The sequence below is a fragment of the Channa argus genome, chromosome 10 (genome assembly GCF_033026475.1).
Source record: "Channa argus isolate prfri chromosome 10, Channa argus male v1.0, whole genome shotgun sequence".
Classification (NCBI taxonomy): Eukaryota; Metazoa; Chordata; class Actinopteri; order Anabantiformes; family Channidae; genus Channa; species Channa argus.
The window spans coordinates 10057134-10085065 of NC_090206.1; the positions used below are offsets into that span (position 1 = coordinate 10057134).

At 40.9% G+C, this 27932-nt stretch overlaps 1 protein-coding gene across 4 annotated transcripts; it reads left to right on the forward strand.

Moving 5' to 3' along the window:
• Positions 1-26921, forward strand: ankhd1 (ankyrin repeat and KH domain containing 1). 4 transcript variants are annotated; one of them, XM_067517943.1, is made up of 39 exons: positions 1-449; positions 5197-5350; positions 11275-11431; positions 11602-11764; positions 11966-12113; positions 12199-12432; positions 12547-12641; positions 13123-13278; positions 14220-14301; positions 15079-15270; positions 15392-15501; positions 15692-15779; positions 15998-16125; positions 16219-16362; positions 16471-16573; positions 16691-16953; positions 17120-17410; positions 17513-17969; positions 18181-18320; positions 18447-18558; positions 18735-18880; positions 18980-19122; positions 19368-19581; positions 19685-19860; positions 20137-20299; positions 20385-20480; positions 20575-20691; positions 20787-20955; positions 21060-21259; positions 21405-21757; positions 21960-22112; positions 22287-22436; positions 22949-24503; positions 24630-24819; positions 25072-25188; positions 25327-25578; positions 25765-25949; positions 26027-26194; positions 26304-26921. In XM_067517943.1, the coding sequence occupies exons 1-39, from the start codon at positions 171-173 to the stop codon at positions 26361-26363; spliced, it is 8103 nt and encodes a 2700-aa protein (XP_067374044.1). In that variant the 5' UTR covers positions 1-170; the 3' UTR covers positions 26364-26921. The 4 variants fall into 4 exon arrangements, with proteins under 4 accessions (XP_067374044.1, XP_067374045.1, XP_067374046.1 ...); XM_067517944.1 differs by having other exon boundaries at positions 11617-11764; XM_067517945.1 differs by having other exon boundaries at positions 11308-11431.
• Positions 26922-27932: the final 1011 nt, after the last annotated feature.

Below are 27932 nucleotides of genomic sequence, written 5' to 3' on the forward strand. Positions count from 1 at the left end.
AGGTTGTTAGAAAGTTAATGGCTGGGGGAAAGAGATCCTCCTCAACCCTCGCTTCGGGAGAGTTTCTGGATTCCCTGAAGTAAAATCACGCATATATCCTCAAAGAAAGAGCCTGAACGGATATTTAAGTTAACAACTAGCTCGTTAACACACGTATTGTGAACATAAGTATGCAGGATGCAGTAGCCGGGACAGCAATGCTGACGGACGGCTTCGAGGACGAGATTGACTCGGTGACTCCTCGCTCCCCAGTGGCAGGGATGGGGGTAGGAGCGACACCAGGAGGAGTCGGACTAGGGGGCATTGGGATTGGTGTTGGTGGAAAGAAAGTACGTTTGTACGGCGAACCAGGCGGGCCTGCTGCAGAAAGACTGGATTTCAAACTAGCGGCCGCGGCCGTCCTCTCCTCAGGTCCAGGATCCGGCAGCGACGAAGACGAGGTTTCAGAGGTAGCTACGCTAAGCTAAGCTAAGATAAGCTAGTTAGCTAAGCCAAACGAGAGATGTAGGCAACATTCCTCTCCTAGCGCGAGCTGGTTGCTAGCTAGCGAATTAGCTCGCAGCTGGCAACCACCCCCTCCCAGGCCGCTGGAATTACGTAAAATAAACTACCACTTAAGTAAAACAACACACATGGCCAATTCACATGCTTATAAAGTGCGTGATGTCGATAATGTTTGGTGAGACATAAGCATTTGTTCACGCTAACCGGCTGAAATGTTTTATTTATGCAGCGGAGGCTGTGATCAAGGCCTAGTTCGGGTGGAAGGAACGACGGCCTCGTTCGGTGCTGGCGTCTCGCAACACCCATCACAAGTTTGCAGCTCCTGCAACAGCTTTCCAGCCAAAGCAAATGGAAGATGCCCGTAAACTCTCGGACGTACATGAACCGCTAACTATCTGCCATTTCGTAGTGGTGGTGCAATTACGTCACTTTTCTAAATCATGTAAATTAACGCTGATCGCGCTCAGCTAACTTTTTGCTACGCTTACAATATATCTTTTGTCGTCAAAGTACTCGAATTTTCGACAATCGGTGTTGGCAAATAATCCAGTGTTTTTATTTGTTTTTTTTTTTTCATCCTTTGCCTCGATCGGTGACCACCACAGTGTCAACTTGATTTGCTGTCACAATTGTGAGCAGCCAGAGTTCATGTTGAGAGGCGTCCAACTTTCCATGTGTTGGCTGTCTCACACGGGGAAAGGTGCGATGGCATCTCCTTATATTAGCTAAACATAGTGTAGAGGTGTTTTATATTAGCTTAGATGGACACAGGTTATACAAACACTTGTGCCCACAGAATGCCACTCTCTGTTGACTTTAACAGAATCACTTCTTGGGAGGTTTTATCAAAATAATCTAGACATTATCAGTCAGATACAGCAAAAGCTGTGTCATAACCAAACCATGTAAACTGTCTGTGTTGTCCAATACAAGCTTTCAATTTAAAGATGCAAAGACCTCTCAGCCGCTGTTGACATGCAATCCTATTTGTTGTCAAATGACTGCAGCACACACAGAAATTCGACTTCATAAGTTCCCAGTTTAATTACATTTTCACGTTAAGATAATATTCATTATCATCTAAAAGGTAATTCAGAATTTACTGTAAGAAACACCATAATCGAAGAATTATGGGTGTGGATAGAGTTGGCACTGCAATAAACATTACCTGCTGACCTGTTGTTATTATAGTTCACTAATATCTCACCAACGAGTTATTAGTCTAAAGCGCACTACAGCCATGACAAGTGAGTATGTCAGGTGTTACCCATGTCATTATACCCTAGCCATTTCTGTGCAAGCAGAGTCCGAAAATTATTTTTCCCATCAAATGCTTCATGTAAGGGGAATCTATACATTTTGGTGGGGATACTGCTTGTGAGCTTATTCTTAGCTCACATTGCATTTTTTCACTCTCCTGCAACTTAACGAATTTCTAAACTACTGCTGTAATTTGTCTCTTTCTCCTTCTCTCTTGTTTTCAGACTATAAAGACTGAAATTTTGAGATGATGTCTAACTCGAGCTCAAAATTATTCACAGTATTTAAAATTACATATTTAAATCAGGTATTTAGTCGGTGCCTTATGTATGGTTTGCCCAGGTCTTACTACCACCTGCTTTCACTGATTTCTGAAAATCCCAAACTGATAATAGTTCAAGAATAGACAGTTTTCAGTGGCAGCATAATTGATGTTCATAACCTGTAAAATTATATCAGGCTGAATGTAAATCATCTTCAAAAACATAATTGTGCCACATCTCCTCAGTATACATGACAAATATAAATATTCTGTATACATAGCTGCAGAGGGTATCTGATGACAATTAAACTTGTCTTTACACATTTTCCAACAGTTTTGGCTTCAAAGGTCCAGATCAACATATACTTGATTCATTACTTGAAATAATGTGAATGAAGCTTTAACTGGTGAAACAAATGTGAACACGTGGCTGTGGCTCAGTTGGAAAAGCAGTTGTCTGCAAACTACAGGGTTAGGGGTTCAACTCCCAGTCCTCCTGGCTACATGTTGAAGCATACCTAAGCAAGACCCTTAAACCCAAAGTTGTCCCTAGTATCTGCTACTGTTGCTTTGGATGAAAGTGTTTGCTAAATGACTAATTTTAATTATAACTACAGACTCATTTCAATCTGATTTTTCCATCTGTGTTGCAGAGTGATGTCCCTTGCTTAATAAACAATCTTTCTTTTTACGTACAGTGGCAGTATATTGAAGCCTGTTTCCGCACCGACTGGCAGAGAGCACAAACGTACCTACAACAGCACATTTATTTGGTCCCGTCATCGTTTAAGTCAGTGAATTAACATTTAGTTATTGACAGACGATTGGGCTGGATTTGTTGTCAATTTTGCCAAAGAGAGTGAAAAGCAGCAAAATTGCAAAAATCAAGAGAAGAGCCATGATGAAACATTTGCTCATGCCTTAACAGAACTATTAACACGAGTGGAGCTTACTTTTTCTGTCTGAGGATCCTGAGAACTCACATTAACATTGTCACATTGGTAACATTGGGATCAATTGCATTCCTTTATGCTACTACTGTTGGGTTATGGGTTTTTATGAGGGATTTTACTTGGGTTGATTAAGACTAGTCACTCCGTCACTGTAGCCAGTGACCTGACTGTATATGTAGCATTGAAATCTCGACTGTTTATGCATGTAACAGCGGAGGGATGAGTAGAGAGAAATAAGGTGTGCTACGAGTGTTGTCAATGTTAAACAGTGTGTTAAACAGTGCTGGAAATGCATGCAGAAATTTCCTGCATTATGAATGCTAATTTTGTGGCATTAAATAAAATTATGTGCAATTCCTGCAATCCTGCACCACAATTTAGGCCCTGGTGTGGATGGGCCGTGTAATTTCAGAAAAAGAAAAAAATCCAGTTGGCAGTTAGATCTCAGGCAGTTTAATTAAGTTACACTGCAAATGTTTGGTGTTTGTGACATGTTTCCTCACTTAATCAGCCTGTGCTATATAAGCCCAAAGGGGAGCATTTGTTGTGGTGTTTTATTCCATTGGGGAGCTTGCTGCTCTGGGCAGCAGCTAAAATCTCAGACCCAGGATTAACCAGATGCCATTCTAGGCCTCTACAGCTCTCTGGATACCAACAGTCTGGGAATTGTAGTTCATTAATAGTAGAGGCTAATTGTTGATTTTTATATAGGCTTTAGAACTACACCCCCCTCCCCATGGCTGGTTTTGCTCTGTGCTCCTGTTGTTTAGCTGAATTCCTCCACATTGAAAGCTGAGTGTGTCAACATTTACACTCTGGCAGGCTCTAAATGTCTACTGCATCTTGTGGATAGAAATATAGTTTTTGTCCAAGCTTGTTTTGCAGGCATTTAAATCAGTGATTTGGTTATTATTCCAAGACTTGTCTAGTAATCCCACCCTCTAGGTTATTTACTATAATAGATAAATTATTGATTCTAAGTTTCTTGTGAGAGTGCACTGGTTGGCTCAATTTAATAAAGTTCCTTCCATGAAATTATGTAAGTCAGTCATTAGTATATGTAAGCAGTGATGAATGATGTTTTCATTGAACGTACCCAGTCATCCAGGTTTGGTTATCTGAAGGATGTTGTTTTTTTTTTTTTTTTTTTTTTTTTCTTCTTGGTTGGAAAGTTGTGAGTTGTTCTTATTAAATGCATAGGACTCCGCCCTACTATTACCTCACAAGCCTATTCAGGCTAGATGAGGAAAAAAACACCTCTGGAGGTTAAAACTGGATCCAATAGCCAACCTTCCCTTAGATTGAAGAAGCTGCTTGGATGACTAGCAAAACACTTCCAACCAAGAACAATGAAGTCCTGTGGACATGTCTGAACCATTGAATAGTATGTTTTTGTATTTATTTATTTATTTTTGTTTTGGTTCCCCCAGTGTTATAGTATATAAACCCAGCTACCAATACTGTACAGTGTTCCTCTTTGCTTAGCAAAAAGTATTAAAACTTTACTGGATGTTTTGTTGTAATAAAATATAAACCTCACCACTGAAATGTTATACAGGGTTTTAACTGACTAAATGCAGTATGTATCATATAAATTGTTCTGCGATTTTATTGTTTACATTAGCGATCAGTGTATCAGCATAGCTTTTATTTAGGACAATTTTTGTTTCAATTTAAGCTCTAGTAACATTTAAAACAAAATTATTGCTACTACATTAATTTTTTTAGAAATCTCTATGGTTAATATAGCATATTTTGGATTTCTGGAAGAATAAAATGTAGTTAATTCAGATTGTAATAAATTATAGCCAGCTAGGCCAAAGCTCAGGTATGAGACTGGGGTGTTGTACTTGGGCAGCTGACTCTCAGCTGAATCTTTCTGTGTGTTGGGGTTGTAATTCCAGGCCATAGCACTTTTTGTGCTTTGACTGATGTATTCCTGTGCTGCTTTTTGGTCCCCTACTGTTGAAAGAAACTGTAAAAAACAGCATACCTGACCTTTTTATATCTGTCGGTCTGTGTGTGGCACCACTTCTATACAAATTAATGGAAATAAATGATGTGTTAAGCACTATATACTAAAAATGTTTTTACACTGCCTTTTCACTTGGTCATGGATTATTCTGTTTCACAAACGGTTCATGATCAGAAACTAACATGAATAAAACTGTCATGGCTAATGATTCTTCTTTCTCCTCTTTCCTCTATTTCTCCTAGGTGGAGTCATTTATTTTGGACCAGGAGGACTTGGATAACCCCATCATGAAGACGGCGTCAGAGTTGCTTTTGTCCAGTGCTACAGATGGAGTAGATTTAAGGACTGTTGATCCAGAGACACAGGCCCGACTTGAAGCTCTACTGGAAGCTGCAGGTATAACTACTTTATCTGATCTTAATATTGCTTTACAACACTTGGCAATTTTGGTCAAATTGTAGTTGACCAGTAGCCCACTGGCCACTGCTAGTTTCTTCTACCCAGTCCCAATTTGTGCTTTAACATACAGAAACTTTGAATAAGTTAAGGAAAATGTTGTTTTTTTTTGTTTTTTTTCTTTTCTTTTTTTTGCTCTTAATATTTTTAATTTGGATAAAAATACAGAGGTCTTAGTTTGTTGAAGACTGCAATGGTGATAAATGAGACCTGCCAGTTCTGCAAGTGTCATATCTGCAAATAATTTGAATTTGATTTGGGTAAATTGTTTGATTATAACTTGTAATCTAGGCATAAGAAGGTGAATGTAGATTAATCCATTAGAGCTGGGTGTCCTGGCCTTGTTTAAGCTTATGAACATTACCAGGCAGATTAAAACCGCAACATGCTTGAGCCTCCACAGCATGCCGATAGCCTGTTTTGAATGCCTAATGGCTAATCTTATTGTATTTCCGTTTCTCCCCAACTAGTTAAGACAGAAGAGTAGGCAACTTATAATATCTGCATGCATATTGTCATTATAATTATCTTTTTTAATATATCATTATACTGATTTGCTAGGCGTCCTGTAGAGTTTCTGTGAAATATCAGACAGGTGTGTGTTTTGAAGCTTTGTGGCAGGAAGGGCCCGTTAAGATCATCACCAGGGTAGATGCTGAGTGTCTGGTGATACCTGTGTATTGCAGATTTCAGGTACTAATTTATTTCAAAAGATTCACAACCAAATATGCCTTTGACTTTGTTCAAGGTAATTTGATTTTTTTATTTATTTTATTTATATATATTTATATATATTTATATATATATATATTTATTTATTTATTTATTTATTTATTTATTTATTTATTTTAAAATGTTCAAACATTTCTAGCAAATCACACTAGATTAGATCACTGAAGTCTAGCTTTGATGTTTACTGTGTTTTGGCTGTAGTATTAGACTATAGCCTGTTTTACATATGAACTCCAGATAATGTCAGGAGAAATCAGTTTTAGACATTGCCCAGAGTTGCGTTTCACGTGTGTAACATGGCGCACGAGTGGGAAGCGTCCTCACAGGAGAAACTTAGCTTGATTTCAGTGTACAGGCAGTATGCACAGAAGGCACAACTTGAAATCTTAGGCTGTTGGAAACAGTGTTTTGTTTAAAGCACATCAGAGGCGTGCATGTAAAATTTAAAAAAGGGTTCTATCACTTGACTACAATGGCAGAGAGTGATAGAAACTTCATCAACACCCCCATTTGTTTGCATTAAATCCTCCTGACAATTCGGACAGAGCACCGACATAATACAGACATTGTACTGGGTACTCGAAGGACAAAGTCCGGATAATGTTGGAAGCTTCTCGCTTGGACGTTTGCGTTCTCACATACGCTCCCTCCGGACGAAGTCAGGAGAATGTCAGAATTCCATTGCTTGTGTGAAAGGTGCTTTTGCTAGTTGTAGTCTCTTGTTGGGCATTTTTTTTTTGGTATGGACATCTATTGGTCTATTCTGAACTTGTTAGAATGTTAGCCTGTTTTTATGCAAAATGTGCATGGTGTAGATCCTTAAGTAGGTAGTAATTTTTTTTTTTTTTTGAAGATTATCTAGTCAGTCTTTGTGACACGATTCTAAATTGTGATGAGGTTAATTTAAAAAAAAAAACTAATGTGCTCTTTATTTGTAGAGGTAAAGTAAATAGGCTTGTATTTGGTTAGAGGTACCCTTTTGGATTTATTAAGTGTTTTAATTAATCTATGCCCAGTGGAGTTAAATAAAGCAATTACAAGACATAAAACTAGTCACTGATAATTGATTGTTAATGAAATTGTTATTAATGACAACCATTTTTTGGTTACTGTCATTCTCTTGAATACCTAAATAAGTTTATTAATGTGATAGAAAAGAAATGGGACTGACGTGCAAAATATAAAAGTAGAACTATTTTTAAAAAAGATTTGAAAATAAAGCTTTGTCAAAGCAAAGTTTTCATTTGCATGTATACCCACTATTTTAGCATATTACAATATTCTGTTTTTTTTTAATATCTAGTTAAAATCTACCTAAAGCATAAGAGTTTAAATGTATTATTTCTCTACGAGCAGGGGCCTGATGGTTCAGTGGTATTCAGTATTAGTTTGGAATGCAGAAGGCTGTGGGTTCAAATCCCACTCCCACCAGGTGTGGCCCCGCCCAACCAACAAGGGCCACATTGGTGCCAGTCCTGAACCCAGATAAAATGGGAGGGTTGCGGCAGGAAGGGCATCCGGCTTAAAAACTCAACGAAGGCCGTCTATCTTTTTATTGCTCTACAAGAATTTAAAAAAAAATTAAAAAAATTATAAATTGATTAATTGGCCCTTCTAAATATTTAAGATTCATAATTAGAGATCTGTGTCAGTCCCTTAGTTCTGTTGCTTTCTTTAGGCCAGGTGTGCACTATTCCCTTCAAGTTCTGTTTTATGGAATCCTCACGGCCCTACTTCAGTCACCATATGTGTTCCTGCTTAACTTTATTATTACCATTATTTATTGTGTTGCTAGCATTCATTGATGGTTTGTTTTTACAAAGTAGATGAGAAAACTGACAGACATTTCCCCTGGCAATTTCTGAACAGTCATTGCAGTTAAATGTTGACTGGCTCTCTTCTCTATGTGCACATTCACTTGCACACAAACACATTGACCAACCTTTTGTCCTTTTTTTTTTTTTTTTATTGAAGCTATTGTTTGACTTGTACATTTACATTTAAGGGTACTATGTGGAGATTACACACCAATAGTGTTGAAGAGCAACACTGTGATGCATGTTTCTCTACATTTTAAGCATAAGCAAGTATTGGGGTACACATTTTTAGTTTAATAATACACATTGCAGCTGACTGCAGAAAGCATCAGAACCTATGAATGCTTTTGTTTATCTCATAGAGGCTGTGGCGTGTCTATACTATATTATTTTCAAGTTGTTTAATATATTGTAAATGCACAGGCCTTGAGGATGCAAGCACTGGCCTTTGGGCAGAATCATTGAATGTAAACAAAAGTTTAATTATTCCACAGGGTACTTTTTGAGCTAAATCCTAATTTTTCTATTTGGAATTTTTCTTGTCCCTCTGTGTTGGAAAATTAAATCATGTGAACATATTGTAATGATGCAGCCGCTAGTAAAAAGGTCAGTTTGTTATCAGTCTGAGTGCAGAAACGCACCAATCTAACATTCATCCAACGGCAGACTAGCATGTACATTCTGAATTTGTGTGAGAGAAAGTGGAGGACTTAGGGACATGGATATGCAGTACAAACCATAAACAAAGCAGCAGTTGATTATTTTCTTATCACTTATGTGTACCACAGCCTGTTTATAGGTGCTTATACTTGAGGATATGTCTGTGAAGAAGTTACAAATTGTACTATTGGAGTTAATAACTTGGTCTCTTCATCAGCACTGATTTGTTAAACCGAGATTTTCGCTGACCGTATGCGGATTCAACATTCTGTAGAATAATGGTCACTTAAATAGCAGAAAGCAGACATAATATCATAAACCAACTGTGGGTTATTGTAGCGATAAAAGGGACGTATCATAGGGCGCTGGCTAAACTTTTTAGGATTGTAGGTGTGTGTTTTTTGTTCAATGGCATCAAAAGACGAAGTAAACAGTACATGTACAGATATTAACCTTTCAGGAATTTCAGTAACCTATTTACCAAAATTACTACATTTTACCCAGAATGCAACAAATTCATTTTGCAACATGTAGTGTACACTATAATATTGCATGTAATTGTGATACCCGCTAAAGTCTATTTAAATTTTTTATTTTTTCCCCTCAAATATTTTTGTTGGACTGGCTCAGTGGTGATTTCTTCCAATTATAGAAGATGTCAAAGTAATTTTGATAACAGTAATCACAATTCAATTACAGCTGTGAAGTACTAGTTTTAGGCCACTAATTAGGCAACACACTTGGATGTCATTTCATTTGCTATCTTAACTTTGCACATCTGTCAGAAATGTCACGGAGTAAACTAAAGCGGTCTTTCTATTTAATAACTGGTGTGTACAGGTTACTGTGAATCCCTGTATGTTCTAAATATGTGGTTTATGTGTATACTGGTATTTGTAATGTGCCCTAACATTTCATTTGAAAAACAACTTGATAGAAGATCATATAGTTTGTGTAAACATGGCAGATGTTTGCTGGGGGTGTGCATGAGCAGGTGCTTATGGGTAAACACACACCTATTGTCTCTTGGTTCCGGGATTTGGATTTATTTATTTTTTTTATATATCCAATCTATGTGTCCATTTAGGTTGTATGTAAGTCATCCTTATTCCTGCTACATCAAAAGGTTAATTAATTGATTGACAAGTTGATTCATTAATGTGAAATTCTCTAATGTAAAAATACCAACTGGCACTGCCTTTGTTCAGAAAATTGGCGAGCTTTATTGTTGACTTGCTGGCACTTTTGCAGTAGCCCTTCCCAGACAAACAGCTGAAATTGTAATTAGAAACTTGAATAAAAATGTTTATTCAGTCTGCATAGTGTGTTGGTGTTACCTTGGGAGTAGGCAGCTCATTGCTTAGTCAGTAACTAGTTTCAGTTGTACCATTATAAAAATATCTGCTAGTTCTTCTAAGTCACAGTCTTGATCTCAATATAAGATATAATTAAAGAAAGTAAATGACCTAAATAAGAGAGGCTTAGTTATTTTTTTTATAAACATGCAATTCAGAGAAACCTTTCAGAAATGTAAAAATTGGTTAGAAAAAGTTAACACTGAGGTATTTACAGTGCGTTAAATCACACATTCTTTCTGTTTTGGTTCAGTGAATTTCTTGCATTCTCTGCTATAAATTATGATACAGTAAAACATTAATGATCAACTTGCTTGACTCCCTGTTTTTCTCTGCTTTGGGGAGCATTGCGAAATATCTGCCTGAGAGCTGTACTAAGTTTAGCTCAACTCGCAGACCTTGCGGTGAAAACACAGGAGGACCATAGGACTAGAGCTCACTTCTGCCTGGCTAATGGATGGGTTGAGGCTGAGGCTGGAAAGTTCACTTATCTAACACCCTTTTCCTCTTTCTCAGCTCTTGCTTTATTTTTACATAAAACTTATTATATGCATGCACTACCACACATAAATACGTGTGTGGTACTGTATGGTTGTTTCATTGGTTAGGGTAATGGTTCTTATGTCTTTTGAAGGAGATCTGTCAATGTAGGTCATTAGCAAAAGCAGTTCTTTTTCTTTTTTTTTCACTCTGTCTTGCTTGCACTTTACTCTGCTTTCCCTCTTTGGCTTTCTCTTTTTTTTTTTTTATTACGACACGTTTTCATTCCAGCTGTGCTTTTCCCTTATTGCTGACCACTGTCTCCAGTTTCTGATTCTCTCTCATTCACTGCCTCTTACCCATCTATAATTCACACAGGATGAGACCTTTTTATCTTCTACCATTAGTAAGCTGAAACTATGTTGACTAGTATCTAGAACTAACATCATTACCTTCCTCACTTTATCCATTTTAGTTCAGGTCATAGATTTGTTCCTATCTAAAACATTCCCACTGTTGTTCCAGGAGATATTGGGTTGCACCTTATCATTTGACCCAGTCATTGGCAAAGATGAAGGAAATAAGAATCATAGATGGTGTATTGAAAGTAGTGAAAAAAGAAGCCATATTAACAAGTGCTTGTGTGTGTTTTTTTTTTTTTCTTTCTTTTTTTTCTCTCTCTTTCTCTTCTGTGTATGCTGATACTAACGCTGGATTGGATTGGCTGGACTGGATTTGCTTCTTCTTCTGGTCTGGTATGGTTGTGCTCCCCTGTGGTTTGCTTTGCCCTATGCACCACTGCCCTTTGGTTATTCGGCAGGCATCGGTAAACTGTCCACTGCCGATGGTAAAGCTTTTGCAGACCCCGAGGTGCTACGCCGGCTGACGTCATCTGTGAGTTGTGCCCTGGACGAGGCCGCGGCAGCCCTGACCCGTATGAGAGCGGAGAACACACTCAATGCTGGCCAAGCTGATAAGTATGTATCTCACCCTTACTGACAACAACATATGGTTTTTACCAATTAAATAAATTCATACACAAGCTGAAATCTGACTTGCATACACAGTATGTCTGCACCTCAGAAGTAACTGCATAATAATGAGGCGTATGTATGTTCACCTGTCACAGTGGCAGTAATTGTAGCAGTCTGGTTATTTTCAGCCGTAGTTTAGCTGAGGCGTGCTCAGATGGGGATGTCAATGCTGTGCGCAAATTGTTGGATGAGGGAAGAAGTGTCAACGAGCACACAGAGGAAGGGGAAAGCCTACTATGCCTCGCCTGCTCGGCTGGCTACTATGAACTTGCACAGGTATGCGAAAGTAAGGTTTTCATGTGATGTCATTTAACATAATTTGGATTTACATGCTTGTAGAGTGTGGCATCTGTACACAGAAATAACTTGTCTGTACAAGTCCACAGATAAAATCATGATAGTTTAACTACTTGTTGAAAGAAGATTTGACTTTACTGACATGACTTCTCAACTTATCGTTTCATCTTTCATTCTTAGGTTTTGTTGGCCATGCACGCTAATGTGGAGGACAGGGGCATAAAGGGGGACATAACGCCACTTATGGCTGCTGCCAGTGGAGGTTATGTGGACATTGTCAAGCTACTTTTGGTCCATGGGGCAGATGTTAATGCACAGTCCTCGACAGGTAAAACCCCCTGTCTTAATTTTTATACAGTAGGGATAATTTCCTTTTGTTTTGCAATCAAATTCAATTCCCCATTTTCTTACAGGCAACACAGCTCTGACGTACGCATGTGCCGGTGGATTTGTGGATGTGGTGAAGGTGCTTCTGAAAGAGGGTGCTAACATTGAGGACCACAATGAGAATGGACACACACCTCTTATGGAGGCGGCCAGTGCAGGTCACGTGGAGGTGGCTAGGGTACTCTTGGAGTATGGCGCCGGCATTAATACACACTCCAATGAGTTCAAAGAGAGTGCGCTTACACTCGCCTGCTACAAAGGTCAGAATTTGAATATAGTGTATGCCCTGTTGATTACCTTATTTTCTTCCTGTGTCATTCGCTCTTTATAGGGATTTACTACGCATTTGTTTGTTTGTGTCTTTTCTGCTGCAGGTCACTTGGACATGGTGCGTTTTCTGCTGGAGGCTGGAGCAGACCAGGAGCATAAAACCGATGAGATGCACACAGCTCTGATGGAGGCGTGCATGGTGAGCATCTGACCCTAATAATTATCATAATACTTTCTTTCCGAAGTTTAGTAGGTGATATTTACTTGTGTTCAGACAAATTAAAATTTGTTTAAATGGAATTATGAATTAATACTTTATAGCATGTATTTTAAAAATCTTCCAGTGTGATTTACTTTTTTATTTTCATTAGTTTTATAAGTTTCAGTTAAAAAAATCATTCGAATTGTTATAGTTTTAAATTACATTGTAAAGTCTGTCTAACTGTACAGAAGAATGTTACAAATAATTAATTAAAGATGATTACAGAAAAATCTATTTAAAATTTATTTAGGATAACATGGTTAAGTGTCAGAGAAAATAGGGCAACAGCTGTACACTGCGTTTCCACACTGTCAGTTCTGTGGATTTGTCAAGCTCATGCAATGCAAATGTATGTTACCCTAATTGAAAAGTATTTATGTGCTTATCTATACATTCTTTGTGTGTCTCGCTGTCCCAGGATGGCCATGTGGAGGTGGCACGATTGCTGTTAGACAGCGGTGCACAGGTCAACATGCCAGCTGATTCCTTTGAATCGCCCCTTACCCTTGCAGCGTGTGGAGGACATGTGGAGCTGGCAGCCTTACTCATAGAGAGAGGAGCCAATTTGGAGGAGGTGAGTAGAGACGCAGATACCCAAATATTAGCAAGTTGAAAAAAGGCCATAAAGAACCGGTGAATCTGTAATTCGTTGGTTTTTCTCAAGCTCTCAATGTAGTGATATAGAAAAAAATACAGTTTTTTTACCTGAGAATTGGCTTAGTTTAATTTAGAAAGAATTTATCGTTCTAGAATGGTTGAGGTGATTTTCATCCTTGTCCTTCTGATAGGTTAAGATGTTGCATCTGTCCACTGAATTCACTCTACTCCGTGAAAGTAATGTCTACAATCTGGAAGCTTTAGCTGCTAGTGTTAGCAGACTGTAGTGTCGGGTTCTTTTGTTTGAATTCCTACTTTGCATGAGTGGGCGTTAGATTACTAGTCATTCTGTGTTAATAAGATAAAATGGTCCTGAAGTGACAATGTAAACTTCCAGAATTTTAGACGAGACTAGAGATGAGAGTAGGAACTGAAACAACCTTCTCTTGTACATTAGTCTTGGAAAATGACAACTGTGCATGTTTTTGTTTTTTGTAATCAACAAAAAATTATCTTGCAGTATGTGGTAGAGTAAATTTGGCTTACTTTACATTTCACGCCCTGCAGTGTGACTATTATACACAACAATGACAATGCTGAATTGATATATATAGTGCAGCCCTAATGATATTTGTATTTAAATTACATTTATGAAACCACACACGAGAGGGCAACTAAGTAAAGCTAAAGATTAGTTATTATTTAATGGATGTTATTTAAAGCTTAATGAAGAAAAAACACAAGGCTCAGAGTAAGGTCACAAAATGACCAGACTTTCAAATTTCAGTTGCCTCTTTTCACTAAACTTCTAAATTTTGAACACAATGTCCGTGTCAAATGACTAGCCATGCACTTATTGCGCAGTGAGTCATACTTGCAAATGCTTTCCTATCTCCTGATGTGTCCGTTTGTGTTAAGGTTAACGATGAGGGTTACACCCCCCTGATGGAGGCAGCTAGAGAAGGGCACGAGGAGATGGTAGCACTGCTGCTCGCTCAAGGTAAGCAGGCTTTGCTCAACTCCTACATCTGGGAAATGGAAAATTATGTTAAATGTCATTGCAGTATGTGACTGGATTTGTTTGGCTTTATTCAGCCTTATTGTTTTGTTTGCTTTGATTATTTTTATCTGTTAGTTTGTGCATGTTTTACCCTTTTTATTACATCCTGTCCCTGATTATTAATGCCTTTTTCATATTTAAAACTTCTGAGAATATCTGCAGAATCAGGCTGGGATATTTTCACTTCTTTTCACACCCATAGCACACATCAAGAGATGGTCCATGTAAGATGCGTTCTAACTTGTGAGGAAACGCGCTGTTTAAACTAAGATCGTACTGATAGTGTTGTGCTGTTCCCAGAATTTCCTTGATAATTTTAATGTCTGCCTTTACTTATAGAAGTCCACATATTTTGCCATCTCTCCAGTTAGCCATTTTCTTTATCATCTTGGTACAAACAAGTGTTTTTTGACATTGGATGTTTCTTTTTGTCTTCTTTCGCAGCATTTGCAGCATGTAGATATTGTCAACACACCCACTTACTTGCAGTGATTTCTCTAAATAATTACCTGAACTATTCACAATAATTCATTGCTCAATTGGAAATTATCTGGACATTGTACTAAGGAGCTGGCTGGGAAAATACGCATAATATCAGGGCCGACTTACTAGTACATTTGCGTTCTCAAATACAACCCTTCTGGATAATATCTAGATAAACAAAGGATTCCAGTGCATGTCTGAAAGGGGCTTAACTGGTGTTATTCTGCTGTCCAGGTGCTAATATTAATGCCCAGACAGAGGAGACCCAGGAGACGGCTTTGACTCTAGCATGCTGTGGAGGCTTCTTGGAAGTGGCAGATTTTCTAATCAAGGCGGGAGCTGACATTGAGTTGGGCTGCTCTACTCCTCTAATGGAGGCTGCACAGGAAGGCCATCTGGAGTTGGTCAAATACCTACTGGCTGCAGGTGAGCAGAAAGCATGAAGGCAACAAAATGAGATAAAGTGTATATTTACTGTAGCTGCATATAAAATGGCTTAGTTGCACATCTTTGCTTGCTATTCTGATCTTTTAATTTTGTTATTCAGGGGCAAACGTTCATGCCACCACGGCAACAGGTGACACAGCCTTGACTTATGCATGTGAGAACGGACACACAGATGTTGCAGATGTGCTGCTGCAGGCTGGGGCCAACTTGGTATACCATACGCTTAAATCCTCTTTGCCACTCATGATTTGTTTGCACTTTAATTTAAAAAGGATTAGATAACATTGAATGGATTGATCTAAACATGTTCTATTTTGCAACACTTGTACAACCACAACAGGTAATTTTTTGTTAAAATTTTGCACTGCACAGAGCTAACTAACACTTCATATTCCTCAAGGAACATGAGTCTGAAGGTGGGAGAACACCCTTGATGAAGGCAGCAAGAGCTGGCCATCTCTGTACAGTACAGTTCCTTATCAGCAAAGGTGTGTTAATGAGAACAAATCTTTTCATCAGAACAAATGTTTGTGGAAATCATTACTGTTTTAATTGTAGAATCACCCATCTCATCAATAAAGATATATAGGTGTGTGGGTGGGTGGACTGGTCTTTATGCTATATACCTAGGGAGATTGCCTTTGTCAGTAGAATAGATTAATATGCAATAGACTTATCTGCCTGTGCTTTTTCTTCTCATTTCTAGGTGCTAACGTGAACAGAGCTACTGCCAATAATGATCACACAGTGGTGTCTCTGGCCTGTGCTGGGGGACATCTGGCTGTAGTGGAGCTGCTGCTGGCTCATGGAGCAGATCCTACACACAGACTTAAAGTAATGCATGCTCTCTGACAAGAAGAACCTGTATCATTGGCCTTATGTATGTAATAAAACATTTCTGAAACCATGTCAAATTTCTCATTGTAGGATGGTTCAACCATGTTGATAGAAGCTGCTAAGGGTGGTCACACCAATGTGGTGTCGTACTTGTTGGACTATCCCAACAACATCCTGTCTGTCCCAGCCCCTGACCTCTCTCAGCTCACTCCCCCCTCGCAAGATGCCTCTCAGGTAAATGCAAAAATCATCACACTTTTTTTTTTTTTTTTTTTTTTTTTTTTTTGTTTTGTTTTGTTTCATTAAGAGGCATTTTAGAAAGTTTTACATATCATCTGCCAGGTTCCTCGTGTCCCATTCCAAGCTCTCGCCATGGTAGTTCCACCTCAGGAGCCTGACCGAGCTCCATCAAACATTGTCACACCCCCACCTGTTAACAGCAAAGGTAAATATTGCTGCATGTCCTTTCTCCTAATCGGTGGGTTAAAGATTTTACCAAACCGTTTTAAACTATTGCCTCCCCAGTCAGTCATCTTAATCCTTCTAATTTAATTAAATTCAGGTGTATCCAAACAAAGACAGGCAGCCCTTCAGCCTGGTGTCCCTAGCTCTGTCGGCAGGGGGCCTGAAGCAGAACCTCTGCCGCCCTTCCATTTATGCCCGCCATTAGAGAGCATCGTGGAGGAGACAGAGGGAAAGCTGAACGAACTGGGCCAGAGAATCAGTGCTATTGAGAAGGCCCAGCTTCACTCACTAGAGCTCATTCAGGGGGAGCCGCTCACCAAAGACAAGATCGAAGAGCTGAAGAAGAGCCGAGAAGAGCAGGTATCCATCCATTATCCACTTATGATCCACTCATAATCTTAGCCACTTTTAAGTGAGATGAATAATACCTTAAAGTCAAATTGACATGAATTCTCAGCATTTATGAGTAATGGCACAGTATCTGTAAAGAAGTTGATCATACAAGCAAGTTACTGTGTTTACTTAGGTACAGAAGAAAAAGAAAATCTTAAAGGAGTTGCAGAAGGTTGAACGCCAGCTGCAGCTGAAAACACAGCAACAGTTCACCAAAGAGTACATGGAGGCCAAGGGCTTAAAGGAGGAACAGGAAGCTGGACAAAGTCAGGGTCCAGGCCCAGGGCCTGGAAGTATCGTGTCTGCTCCAATGCCCCTTCCCACCACACAAGGTGCCCAAATACACACCACCAGCTCTATCACAGAAGAAGAGGTCAACAAAGATGGAGAACAAGAGGAGCAGCCCGCAGAGGAAGGGGAAGAGGTGAAACTCAGAAATAACATATCACATTTTTCAAAATAAATTTAAAAATTACCGTAACATTGGTTGTCCATGGCCTCAAATTATTTTCTGCCCGTTTTTCAGGAAGAGGAAGATGATGACGATGATGATGACGATGATGACGACGACGATGATGATGATGATGACGAGGAAGGTTCAGAGGAAGAGCCAGATGGCGAAGAGTATGAATATTCCAAGCTTCCTAAGGTGAGCACAATCCTCGGCCAAAAGCTGCCACAGCAGCCCCCTCTGCCCCCTTCGCCACAGACTCAGCCACAGCCTCCTCCTCCATCTCTTCAACCTGCCTTCGTCCCTATCCAGCCCCTGCCAGACTACAGCCCTGCAGATTACCCAGGAAGTACCAGTCCAGAACTGCAGAGGGTATTAGTTGGGCAGCAGATGCTGGGTCAACAGCAACAGGGCCAGGGTCAACAATTGACTGGGTTAGGTCCAGCAATGATACCTCAGCAAGCCCCAGATGGGCTCATGGTCGCTACACCTGCACAGACGCTCACAGACACGCTGGATGACATCATGGCAGGCAAGTGTCCATGGCCTCCTTGTTGTTTGCTTGATTTAAAAATTTTTACAGCATATATATTTGAGGAAAGCTTTGTTAGATTACTCATTGATTTGATTTAATTTAAAATTAAGGAACTGGACTTTTACTTGTCATGTACATGATGTGAATCAACTAATTCCCTAACCTGTATGTTTTATTTTTAATATAACTTTATTTTCCCCCATTGCAGCTGTCAGCAGTCGTGTGCCCATGCTGAACACTACAACCTCACCAACACCCCTGTCCCAGCCACCCACACAGACGCCTGCAAACATTGCCTCGCCCCCCTCGGTCCTGCCCCTCTACCCCTCTGTCGACATAGATGCACATGTAAGATGTGTTGCCACTTTGAAATAACAAAATAGGAGAGATCTTAAAATTAACTACGCAGTTAAACACATGTATACACAAAGTTCTCTATCCAGCTGAGAGATGTTTGATGTGCTTTTCCCACAGACGGAGAGTAACCATGACACAGCGCTCACACTGGCATGTGCAGGGGGACATGAGGAGCTTGTGTCTGTCCTCATTGCACGGGGAGCCAACATTGAGCACCGGGACAAAAAAGGTATTTTTGGTGCAGTAATAATATGGGCCAACTTCCAAATGATATTACAAATAATAGTAAGCCGTAAATAATATTAGATTTAGAGAATTAATTAATTAATTTTATTATTTATTTTTATTTATATTTTTTTAAATAACCTGTTTCAAATTACCTTTTTAATAATCTCTTTTCTACAGGTTTTACCCCCCTGATCCTGGCTGCTACTGCTGGCCACGTAGGGGTGGTGGAAGTGCTCCTGGATAAAGGCGGTGACATTGAGGCTCAATCAGAGAGAACCAAAGACACACCGCTCTCCCTAGCCTGCTCTGGGGGACGCCAGGAGGTAAGCACATGGACTCAAAGTGCATCTCAATAATTCTTAGTTGTTTTTCCTCCATGACTTTCTTTAACCATTTTGTTCACCATTACTTTGGTTTGACAGGTTGTTGAGTTGCTGCTGCTTCGGGGAGCCAATAAGGAACACCGTAATGTTTCTGACTACACGCCACTTAGCCTGGCTGCCTCTGGGGGTTATGTCAACATCATCAAGATTCTCCTTAATGCTGGAGCTGAAATTAACTCCAGGTAAGTAACAAAAACCTCAATCTTCACTTTACCCCTTGGCATGTTTGCCCATATTGTAATGGGATTAGGAATACACTTTATTTATGTGACAGTAACATTGTTTTAGGTTTTCAAGTAATTGATTAGTTACTACAAATGCAACATCTCTGTAAATTGTCCGTTTGGGTTCTAGCTGCACCCAAATATATTGGCATAGGGTTATTACGATGGTCTCTAAATAATTTTTGTATGCCTTTTCTTTTCAGGACTGGCAGTAAGCTGGGAATCTCTCCTCTGATGCTTGCAGCTATGAATGGCCATGTACCAGCAGTAAAGTTGTTGCTAGATATGGGTTCAGACATCAATGCCCAGATTGAGACCAACAGAAACACAGCTCTGACCCTAGCCTGCTTCCAGGGGAGGGCTGAAGTTGTCAGTCTGCTGCTGGATCGCAAGGCCAATGTAGAACATCGTGCTAAGGTAAGGAAATATTCACTTAGCAGAAGTAAATAAATAAATCCATGTTAAGCACACCGTGTAGCTAAAACACCAAATAACATGTTTATGTCCTTATTTCACACAGACTGGTCTTACTCCTCTGATGGAAGCGGCCTCAGGAGGTTATGCAGAGGTGGGCCGAGTGCTACTGGACAAAGGTGCTGATGTCAACGCTCCCCCTGTTCCCTCATCTCGAGACACTGCTCTCACCATTGCTGCAGACAAGGGCCACTACAAGTTTTGTGAGCTGCTTATTAACAGGTGAGGGCTCAGTCAACCACAGGTTGCATCTGTTTGCTTGTAGTGAGTTGGCTAGTGTTAGGCAGGACCCAGCGTTGCTGTTTTTATTTCAATTACATGTGCACAATTACTTTCAAATCATGAATGCTTTTGTATGAGGATATATTATACAATTCAACATCCGATCTTGGCAGTACATTACGACAACTGCAAATGTATACATACTTTCTCCTAACACTATTATTTCCAAAGCATTTGTGGTTCTTCTTAAAGCAATACTTCTTCCTGTCTTTGCAGGGGTGCCCATATCGATGTACGAAATAAGAAAGGGAACACTCCTCTTTGGCTAGCAGCTAATGGTGGTCATTTTGATGTGGTCCAGCTCTTGGTGCATGCCAGTGCTGATGTGGATGCAGCTGACAACCGCAAGATTACACCACTTATGGCTGCTTTTCGCAAGGTGCAGAGCCTACCTGATTGTTAGTGTGTCATGCTACACTTCAGTAACCTCTGCTTACTAACAATTTAACTTTTAAATATTTTAGGGTCATGTGAAAGTGGTGCAGTATCTTGTAAAAGAGGTCAACCAATTTCCATCAGATATTGAGTGCATGAGATATATTGCCACTATCGCTGACAAGGTAGGTATTGGCTTCCTCTTTAGTTACACTTGTGCTACATCTATTGGGATTTACATTAGTTGCAGAGCTAAACCGAAGTTCTCTATTGTTGCAGGAGCTGTTGAAGAAGTGCCACCAGTGCATGGAGACCATAGTCAAAGCCAAAGACCAGCAGGCAGCAGAGGCCAATAAGAACGCTAGCATTCTCCTCAAGGAGCTAGACTTGGAGAAGGTAATGTCTGTTATATTTGCTTAATTAGCTTTGGGAAATGTGCATTTTAAATATTCAGTGCATGGATTAAGGGCAGTTTTTTGACTGTGTGACAGTCTCGAGAGGAGAGCAAGAAGCAGGCCCTGGCTGCGAAGCGTGAGAAGCGTAAGGAGAAACGCAAGAAGAAAAAGGAAGAGCAAAAGAGGAAGCAGGAGGAAGAGGAGGGGCAGAAAACCAAGGAGGAATCCTCTGAGATGCAGGAGCAGAAGGAGGATTCAGCTGATGGTAACTTTGTATGACTTTTGCCACAGAATAACAGACCACAATGCTTTAAAACCATATGATGTTAAATATAAACTTTTCTCTTTTATACCTGTTTTCCCTCTTAGAAACAGAAGTTCCTATTGAGCCTCCCAGTGCAACCACCACCACCACCATTGGTATATCTGCTACATCCACCACTTTCACTACAGTTTTTGGTAAGAAGCGAGCAAGTGTGGCCACTACCCCAAGTACCAATCGTAAGAACAAAAAGAACAAGACAAAAGACTCTTCGCCCAATGAACCAATCATATTACAGGATCCACAGGTAAGCACTGGAACTTTTGTGGATGGTGTTGTTTATGCATGAATGATTTGGATTGTAGATTTAATCATCAAACACTAATGCATTTAATGAAACCAATAATGTGCGTGCATTTAAACCCACTGTCATATCTGTGCATTTATTTTAGGTTGCATTAGCACAGCACAAGGCTGACAAGAACAAGATTCATGGTGAGCCACGAGGCGGCGGTGGGGGAGTGACAGGCGGCAACAGTGATTCAGACCCGTTGGATAGTACAGACTGTGCCAGTGAAAGCAGCAGCGGGGGCAAAAGTCAAGAGCTCAACTACCTCCCTGACCTTACCTCCTCAGCCTCATCCTCCTCTTCTTCCTCCTCGTCTTCATCCTCAGCCCCCTCCTCAGTAGCAGCCCAGTCCCAAGCCCTCCTGCCCGGCCCAGAGAAGAGACATTATCTTCAGCCACAGACAGAAGGCAAAGTGGACAATAAAGTCACAGTCTCCATCTCAAAACCAACACAAAAGTAAGTTTCTGAACCGAAGCATTTATTATCTGAGATTCTTTAAAATTTCATTTTGATATCTAAACAATTTGTTGTACATTTTAAAACAAATTGCTACATTCTCACATCTATTTCTTATTTTAAAATGTTTTCCAACTATCTACTAACATTACAAATAACTGTAATTGTGATTTAAGCCTGAGCTTTGCCCCTTTTGTCATAGAGCTCCAGACATGGGTGACTCCACATCAAACTCCTTACCTTCTCCATTCAAGACCATGGGTCTTCCTGTTACCTCACCCAACAGCAAGCTCAGCCTCACAAGCCCAAAGAGAGGCCAGAAGAGAGAAGAAGGTTGGAAGGAGGTGGTCAGAAGGTGAGTTGATTTAATTGTAGCCTTTTGCTGTGTTCTGATCCGCATATTTGTCTCTTTGTTTACACATTTATCAGAGTTATGAGGGTTTTTTTTTGTTGGTTTGGTTTGTTTTTTGTTTTTTTTTAACACATGAGAATAAAAAAAAAAAGTCAAATTTCCCAACCTCTTTTGAAGATCAAAGAAGCTGTCAGTGCCAGCGTCAGTTGTGTCACGGATCATGGGTCGAGGCGGTTGCAACATTACAGCCATCCAAGACGTGACAGGAGCTCATATTGACGTAGACAAACAGAAGGACAAGAATGGGGAGAGGATGATCACTATAAGGTAAAAATAATGCCCTCTGCTGGACCGTAAACACAACAGCAGAAGTAAAACAGTTGATTAGAAGTTTAAACATATTAGCCTCTTTAGGATAATGGGATTTATTTTTACTGACCATTCCCGAAATGCAACAGTCCAACATTTGTTTTAAAATGTGGAGTTAAATCTAGACATACAAGGATGAAATATACCCACATCACAGACCACAAACCACCCCCATTCAATACATGCATTAAACAACTAGCACACTTGGGGTCTCCACAAAGACACACACATAAAAAGCCATTTTGAGGCAGCACAAAAAAGTAGATCAGTTGTGCGTCTGTATGTGCTGCAATATCAGAGGGGAAAAAGCCATGAACCACACTTCCTCATCTATATATTATTTGAATGTGTTGCATTTAACAACACTGAATATCAGTTTTTAATTTTCAACAATTGTTCAGCCACTTTGTTAATTTTGATTCCTTATACTTTTCAACACAAAAACAATAAAGTGTGCTTTGGTTTTGCAGAGGTGGAACAGAGTCAACAAGGTATGCAGTCCAGCTGATCAATGCTCTAATTCAAGACCCAGCCAAAGAGCTTGAGGATCTGATCCCACGGAATCACATCAGAGCTCCAGGCTCTAAAACATCAGCTTCCTTTGCCAATACCACAGGGGCCACCAGCGGCTCGAGCACTGGACCAAAGGCCCTGAGCTCATTGGTCACATCTACAGGCGTCTCGTTTCAGCCCTCCTCATCGTTGTCTTCATCATCCCCTCAGACTGGGGGAAAAATTGGGAAGGGGCTGTCATCAAATGTCAGACAGCCATTCCCTGTGTCTTTGCCTTTGGCGTACGCCCACCCTCAGCTTGCTCTACTTGCTGCTCAAACCATGCACCAGATCAGACACCCCCGTCTACCCATGGCTCAGTTTGGTGGAACCTTCTCTCCTGCTGCCAGCACATGGGGTCCATTCCCAGTGCGCCCTGTAAGTCCTGGTAGTGCTAACAGCTCCCCCAAACACAATGGAGGAACCAGCACTGGAGTCCAGGCCAGACCTAACTCAACCAACATCGAACATAGCAACACAGCCAACTCGGGAGCCCCAGTCACGACCACCAATACTAACACCACCAGTGCTCCTAACACGTCTACGGCTGCAGCCTCACCTCATACCTCTAATCCGACACCTTATAATCCTCAACCAAGCGTCCCTACCCCTTCTTCTGTCAGAAAACAGCTCTTTGCCCCTGATCCCAAGACTGCTGGTGTCATCCCTGTGTCTGTTTCTGCCGCTGCTACTAGTGGCAGTAATGCAGTACGAGTCACAGGTTCTCCTGCACATCACAGTTCCACTACAACTACAGCCAATGCCCCTCAGCAACCAGTTGGACCCATTTCACAAGTCCCCATCCAGCGTACTAAAACAGAGCCAGGTGGTGTTGTACCTCCTGGAAAAGACAAGCCCTCTCTACCTTTAGAAAACCAGCATGTTTCTGTCAGTGAGAGTATCAACTCAGTGGGTTTCACCGCCCCTGCCATGGCTTTACCTTCCAAATCAGAACCTCGACAGCCGTTACCTCCCCCACCCTCCTCTGTACCATCCACAGAGGCGGCACCTCCACTTCTCAATCAACAGCCCAGCTCTCACCTCCCCGCAGCACCACCTTCTGTCCTCTCTCACAACGTTGCACACCCCAACAACACTGTACCCCACTTCTCAGCCCCGGCACCCAGAGTCTCCCATCGTATGCAGCCACCAGGGCCTTACTATTCCCTTTCTGAGCAGCAACAGCAGACACAGCAGCAGCAACAGTCTGTGTTTGTGCCCTTCAGTGCTCAGCAGGAACCTCCGAAACAGACCCAAAATCAGACATCACAGCCTTCAACTTTGCCTCCACAAGCTCAGACCCAAGGTCAAGCCCAGGCTCCAGGCTCCCTTCAGGTCTCTGCTAACCTGGGAATAATGAATGGTTCCCAGATGCAACATGTGGCGAATGCAGGCAAGCCTCAGCAGATACCTCCCAACTTTGGTCCTGCTGGCCTCTTCAACTTCAGCAGCATTTTTGATAACAATAGCCAGGTGGGTTGAAGTAACATTGCTGCAACACTGCTAAAAAAATAAAACAGGCAGTACAAAAGTTACGGTTGCTTTGACAAAAGACCATTCATCATTATGATTCTGTTATCAATTGTATTGGCCTTGCAGGTTGGAAACAGTCAAGTGTGGGGTGCATGCCATCTGCCTGCTCGCTCACTTCCAGAGCAGTCCTATACAGCCCCAACAGCCTACATGAGCATGGGCCAGATGGAGACTATGATGCATCCACCTCCTCCAGACAGCTCCAAAGCCCCTGGCTATCGCTCTGCCACCCAGAGGCTGGTCACAAGTCCTATTGGTATGAGTGCTAAATAAATGACTTGATCCTTGTGATATTAATCATCAGATTTAAAGTGGAACCCTACTAAAGTCACAGCATAAAAATGGAAATGTTAACAGAATATTTGAAAACCAATATAATATAATGTAATGCCCAAGAGACAATAGCAAAAAATGTCTTTACATAATCACTTGTATTTTTTACTAAAGTTAAATCTTAGTAATTTCTTCTTTACTTTAGTATTTTACTCTTAATTATTTGCCCTAACAGCTTTGACCAGTTATGCCACCAGTATCTCTGGCAGTCCTGTGTATCTGCATGGTCATGGCACACCCTCATTCAGCAGACAGCACTTTTCCCCACACCCATGGAGTGCATCTACATCAGGTATAAGCAACACACATTAGCTTGTCCTGTCAATATTTTTAAATTCATAAAAGGCATCACTGTTACTTTTGAGGTCCCATGCAAAGTTACCTTTTTTGATTCTAACCATTTTATCCTATATTCTGTCTTCTCCACCAGATGAATCACCTGTCCCACCTCCCTCTACGGTGTCCTCTTCTCCCCTTTCCACCTCAGCTGTGGCCCCTCCTCCCCAGCCTAAACCAGGCAGCTCCTCGCAGCAAGACCGGAAGGTTCCCCCACCCATCGGCACAGAGCGGCTGGCCAGGATCAGGCAGACTGGTTCGGTCAATCCACCTCTTCTCACCACCAGCTACACGGCATCTGTTGGGCAAGGAGGCATTTGGTCGTTTGGGGTCGGCAGCGCTTCAGGTAAGATCCAAATTTTTGTATTGCATTTCTTTTTTAAACCCTCTTCCTTTCTTACAAGAAAGACTTGAGCCTGGGTATGGGATAAACTGTTATCATAGAAGTGTGACTTAACCAAAGCCATACATTTCTGTCTCATTAACAGTGATATCTAGCAATTTAGCTATAACCCTTTCTGTTTTGTTACAGAAGCCATGTCTGGTTGGTCCCAGCCCCTGATGAGCAGCCACATGATGCACCCTCAGCTACAGGCAGAGCAGTCGGCCTTCTCTCAGCACCAGCCAATGGAGCAGGACGACACAGGCATTGCAAACCCTGCTAACAGCTACCACCAGCCTCAACATTTGCCCAACAGTTACATGGACTTCCCAAAGGTAACGCAGAACCATACCTCTGCATTTAGGCACTGCTCCTCTGTGCATTTCTCACCAGTTATCTGTTGTCTGTTCAGGGGATGCCTATGTCAATGTATGGAGGAACCATGTTGCCCCCTCATCCTCCCATGGCAGAGGGGCCAGGGGGACCAATGTACAATGGTTTGCACGCTGGTGATCCTGCATGGAGTCCTATCATCAAAGTGGTCCCAAACAATGCAGATAACTCTGATCCACAGCAGCAGGTAATGGCCAAGCTCTCAAATCATATTCTTGAAATGTCAGTTTTCTGTTTCTCCCATTTGTCTGACATATTTTATTACTTTCTTTGATTTTTGCACCTCTCTCCTTCAGGTCTGGCCGGGTACCTGGGCACCTCATGTGGGCAATGTGCACCTGAACCACGTCAACTAGACGATGTCCACACCAATTAAACACACACAGCATGACCCACATCACAAACGTGAAAATAATAACTGGCGAATATGACCGGAAAAGACAAAGTAAAAAGGAAAACGTACAATATATTAACTTTAGTAGTGACCTGACAGAGCAGAGCTGAGTTTGAAGAATTGGGGGTTGTCTTCACACCATTCTTCAATGTGCCTATCTTAAACAAAGTGAGGAAATTGGGCGATCTTTGTCCTGATGATGCAAACAAACATGCGCAATTACCTGTTCAACAGGATCCATTGTCTGCGTAGTTTAGCAACTTTGACTTAAACCCACATACACTGTTCTTGGGCTGCAGGGGGCTCAACATGAAGTAGCTATTTAAACTTGGCCCAGAACTAGATGATTACCTAAACAGAAATCAGAACCTTTTAGAGTGGTAAATACATGTATAATTGTTTACATACTAAAAAGGGTTAAAATGAGAGTAAATTTCATGTCATATAGTGGCTCTACTTTATGTAGCCTGTATTAATGTGAAATATTTACCTTAATATTCAATAAAAAGATTCAAAAGTATTTGTGTCATTTTATGAAATGATGTTCATTACTTATTTTTATTTTCGTTATGATTAAACAACTCAGTTTGTTTATCTTGAAGTTGTTAAGCTCCAGGCTGTTAGTGCTGGGACATGATGTTAGCTATGTCTATATGCTGATTCATTTCCATCAAACTCACACACTCGGGGAAACTATTGATCCTCAGACAGAAGCTCAGGCACAGTCAGCTGAGAGAGCATGGTGTGGAGGAGCTCTTCCATGATGGTCTTGAATGTAAACAGGATACTGGTATAGATTTCCCACTTGTCCAAATGTTTGAGGATTTATTGCAGTCAAAAGTTGACTAAATTATTCCTAGACCTGTTTGCCAATTAAGCAAACTGTGACTTTCTAACGGGGTCAATTATTGCTTCAAGGTGGGATAGGAGGAGTCTGTTGTGGCCACATAGATCAGAGCTACCAGTCTGTAGCCCTTAAGCTATGTGATTCTGTTTTGTTAGCGAGTGGAACTCTGGTTGACCCTGCAAAATTGGACGGGTTGAATTTGTCTGTGTATATGTGGGCTAGTTGGTCAGCCAGGTAATTTGTTTGGAACCTCAGCTTCTCAGCCTGCCTCTCTGTAGCTTCTATGCATGGCTTTCCTGTAGAGGTCTTTATTGCACCCCTGGTTGGTTGAGACGTCGCTGTTCCTCAGTATACCATAGCTTGTCATGTACCTTACCTGAGTACAGTAGTCCTCACATGAATAGATGTAGTTCAGATGGTATGTGTCAGTGTCTTAAAATGCTCCAATCTGCAAGGAAGATAATGTCTTCCCTTGTCTGTCTTGTCTCTGTTGTCGCTGCAGGCTTAATGTGTTAAACCCTCTGTCTATATGTTGGGATTGGGTGAATTAAACAATGATCAGAGAGACCTAAAGCTACATGGAGAGCAGAATAACTTGCATCTTTAATGGATATTGGAGATAATGTGAATATTTCTAGGGTTGATTGCAGATTAAAAGACATGATCTAAAACAATTGCACTAAA